The sequence below is a fragment of the Tupaia chinensis genome, unplaced genomic scaffold (genome assembly GCF_000334495.1).
Source record: "Tupaia chinensis unplaced genomic scaffold, TupChi_1.0 Scaffold000257_1, whole genome shotgun sequence".
NCBI classification, from domain to species: Eukaryota; Metazoa; Chordata; class Mammalia; order Scandentia; family Tupaiidae; genus Tupaia; species Tupaia belangeri.
The window spans coordinates 3,228,960-3,233,031 of record NW_006159737.1 but is presented as its reverse complement, the minus strand read 5'-3'; the positions used below and the strand labels follow the sequence as shown (position 1 = coordinate 3,233,031).

Here is a 4,072-nt window from a genome sequence, read left to right as displayed (position 1 = left end):
GACATCTGCATTCATAGTTTTCGATGGGTTTCCATCCTTAAGCTGATTATCTTTTGCATATAAGAAAGGTCACGCTTTCAAAAAAAATTCAGACAGTGACAATGCACAATTAGCTTTGTACCAGAATATTATAAAATAAGACTCTTATTCTATCTGTAATTACAGTTCAAAAATTCTCATAATGATAAGCCATCCTAATACATATAAAGTAAATATATAATGAGAAAATGCTTTAATACTTAAGAAAATTAATACAAAATTATCATGAACCTACTATATTCAGATAAATGTGCTCGGGACTTTATGTACATTGTTTTGAAATGTGATTACTTGCTAACGAATCCTTTTATTAATGCGAGAAATATAAATTTCCATTTGTTTAGTAAATCTAGCTAAAAATGGAAGTAAACAGTTGCGCATCACTGCTCATAAGTGATGCTTTTTAAGTCCTTAACTTTCTCAGTTATACGGTATATGATTTTTCTGTATGTCAATATTTTACCATTATTCCTTAAAGCTTTGTGGGCAATTCACATCTAAACACATTTTGTTTACCTTCACGATCTTGATGAGTGTCTTCAATTGGTAAATATGAAGCTGGAGGTCTAGTCTATCAGCCAACCACACACAAATGACTTTCATGGAACTGCTATACCATTGCTGGAAAGGAGGATGGGGGCAGAGGGGAGGAAAAGAAAAAAAGAAAACAACCGCTGCAGTATTCATTTAACAGATTCGGTAATGAGGGGTAATGAAACACTCCGAAAGGACCACAGATCAGCACTTGAAGTCAATAATGCTATAATTTCCTGTTAACAGAATTGTATGTTTTGCTAGAAAATCTGCTAAGTTGACCTAGGCTATTCTTTATACGAATTAACATTACAGTCTTTCTGCTGTTAACATATTCATGGGAAACAGTGTTTTTGCACTTTGCAGCCTAGCGGCCCCACTTTGTAATTTGTAGGTAACAATAGGTACTAAATACATGCTAGGGGACTGAATGGACCACCAAGCAGCAGGGGGAAAAAAAAAGGTAGATTATTTACAAAGGGAAATTTCCTATGAGCTTTCACATAATGTTAAAATCAAAGAGTAATGTATTATTCCATAAGGCATGTTGTCAATACCTAGAAATACCACTATAAAGGAGGTATGGGAAAAAATAGGCATAGCTTACTAAACAGTAATCCTCAATCACACCTTTATCTACACTGTTGAAGAGTGTTTGCCAAGATATTTTAAAACCACCTACAATAAAGACCGACTGAGATCTGAGGAAGGAACATTACTAAGATGGGATTCTTGTATCTTATAGGAGTTTCAGAACAGATCTGTCAGTCAGTGGACTGAACATGAAAAGAAAGACTGTTTCATTTTGCAAGTGTTTTTGAGGGTTCATCATTTCTGTGTCTTGTTACTCTCTTGATGAGAAAACGGAAATTCCTCTCTAACATGTCTTTCTTTCTCTTAGAGAATGTCTATGAGTATAGCAAAAGAAGAAATTCGGTTTATTTTCCCAAAAAGGCAATGAGCCATTAATGGTGACATTTTAAGTGATTCGGTGATTATGCACCTGAGCTAGGATTAAGAATCAGAAAACAGTAAGAACTATCAACATTCAACACTTAGGAAAAGACAAAAGTTTCTGAAGCAGAAAAGATTTTGAGTCCTGTGTGTACACAAAAACTCAGAATACAGATCATATATATGTGTGAATATATTCTTCATATTCAAACAGAAAAAAAGGCCTTAAAATAATTTTATCTATATAATAACAAATTCAGCTTCTAAGAGAAGTCTCAATTGATACACGTCTGAAATTCATCTGGATTTGTATTTATTAACATAGTTCCAATACAATCTAGAATAAGAAATGGTTTTTGAAGTAAATTAAAAATGAGTCAGCATCACATTTCATTATACTTACTTCTATTAATTTGTTAGTTTATTGAACATGCATGCATAAAATGAACTAAGCTAATTAAGGTGAATAACTGAATTATGAAATACTATCAATCAAATGAATGAATGAACATGTCTTTAAATGTGGAATAGGCTATGATTTTTTACAAATGTTATCGGGAACCAAATTTTGCTCCTTCCTAATGATTACTTTCTTAATTTTCAGTACATGTAAAAATATTCGAAATAAGTTTTATAAAATAAGGTATCTATGCTCCTAAACTTATTAAAAAATAAACTGCTAGTTAATTTCGATCTTAGGCTGATGTGATACCTCGAGATGTTTTATACACAGTCACTTTACTTTCTGACATTACGTAAATTTTGTATTTTCTTTTCTCAAATTATTTATAGCCTCAACCTCAAGTCTATTTTAATATGGGTAAACACAGGTATTTGTGAAGAGCATATTGAACTGAATTAAGATTCTCATCCTACACCATTCTCCAGATAATTCGAAAGATATAACGCTGTCATAATGAATGCTACTCTCAAAAATTATAGTCCTTCCATAGGGAATAGTATACTTTTCTGTTTTCTTAGGGAAAAGAAAATGTTATATTTACAAAGTCTAGCATAACATAATAGTTAAGCTACCGGGCAGAATGTCCAGTTACTGAGTACATGGTAAATTTATACATTTGAGGGAAATGAAAATACTTTCTTAAAATTACTCATGTACATCTTTATGTTTGTTCTTAAAAAGTCCTTACATAATTCAAAATTAATTTAACTTCATGTTCCCCTATTATGTATAAATAGTACTTGTGATTAAGTGATAATTGAAAGAACATTTAATGTAAGAGAAGTTATTAATACGATAACTTCTTTGACACAATGCCAACATTAGAATTTTAGAGAAAATGCATTTGGGAATACAAAGATTTAAAGTTAGCTAAAATGATAGAGAAAAAGAGTATTGTTAGTGAGTAAAACGTTTCAGTTACTTTACCATCATCTTACTTTAAAGGCAAACAAATTGTTCTGTAAGGAAAAGTCTCGAAGAAAAATAATCCTATTAGATAACAATGTTTATTTTTGGTTCCTAAGTCAAAGTATTTTGAAGAGGAATTCCAGCTAAATCAAGCAAGTGATTAAGGGCAGGCAAAAGTAGTTTAGCTCAGAGTGTAAGCTACTGCTAAGGGGAGACTAACAGCAAATCCCACCAGGACCGATTCTTTCTTGGTGAAACTTGAACGTGTACACACATGCACACACACACAAACACACATACAAACACATACCCAAACAAAGCACCAAACAGAAACCTCTAGCACTTTCCTATTTCGGGTGCTGGAATGAACGTGTCCTCCTTTTGAGAGCTGAACTAGAGTAGGTCCCATTTTTTCATCTTGAGAAAAAAAGTCGAAGTTAGGTAAGTTTCGCTTCATTTCCCTCATTCCCTGCAAGCCAAATCAAACTAACCTCCCAAAACAAAGGGGAAAAACAAAGCACATGATGCATGTGAATATGCAGTGAAGTCTGAATGTTCAAGAGATCTTTTCATTTTGGAAAAGTTAGTTTTATAAAACAACGTGATCGAGCATTCACTCTTCCTTCAGGTGATGACAAGGAAGGGGCGCTGCGGCTCGCACTGAAGTCAGCCGGGAGTATAGCCTTACCGCTTTTTTGCTTTGCTTTGGTCCACACTGGAATAAAGCAGTGAGTGTCTATTTTACAATTTTTTTTTCACATCAATCCATGACAGCAGCCTACCACTTTAACAAAAAATATATATATTTTTTTCTTTTTGTGGTTCATTCAGCTCCTGTAAGGGCATGCATTACTCACTTCATTTTCTTGAGATATCTCTTTTAAAGCAAAAATAAAAGGAAAGGAAAGGCTAGGGTTGACTCTGTGAGACCCCTGTATTTATTCACACTTATTGTGCATGACTGTAGACTGGTAAATCATATTAGCAGCCCGTCTCCCCATCAAGCTGCTACTTGCTTTCCAGCCCTGGGAAGGTTCAACAAATCAACAGGAGCACGGAAAACAGAACATCAGTCTAATCTAGTGTTTAAGGTGAAGTTTTCAAACCCAATCTAAGAAGATCTTTAGAGCAAGCAACAAGCTGAAGGGCTCAGAAGGTGGTATTGACAATGAA

General features: G+C 33.8%; 1 protein-coding gene across 18 annotated transcripts in view; it reads right to left on the bottom strand.

Moving 5' to 3' along the window:
* CADPS2 (calcium dependent secretion activator 2) overlaps nucleotides 1-4,072 on the bottom strand; it is a 450,101-nt gene that overhangs the window by 8,781 nt on the left and 437,248 nt on the right. For all 18 annotated transcript variants that reach the window (XM_027772143.1, XM_027772145.1, XM_027772150.1 and 15 more), the window contains one exon: nucleotides 556-660. In XM_027772143.1, the coding sequence (XP_027627944.1) occupies nucleotides 556-660 (105 nt within the window). The remainder of the gene's footprint in view (nucleotides 1-555; nucleotides 661-4,072) is intronic.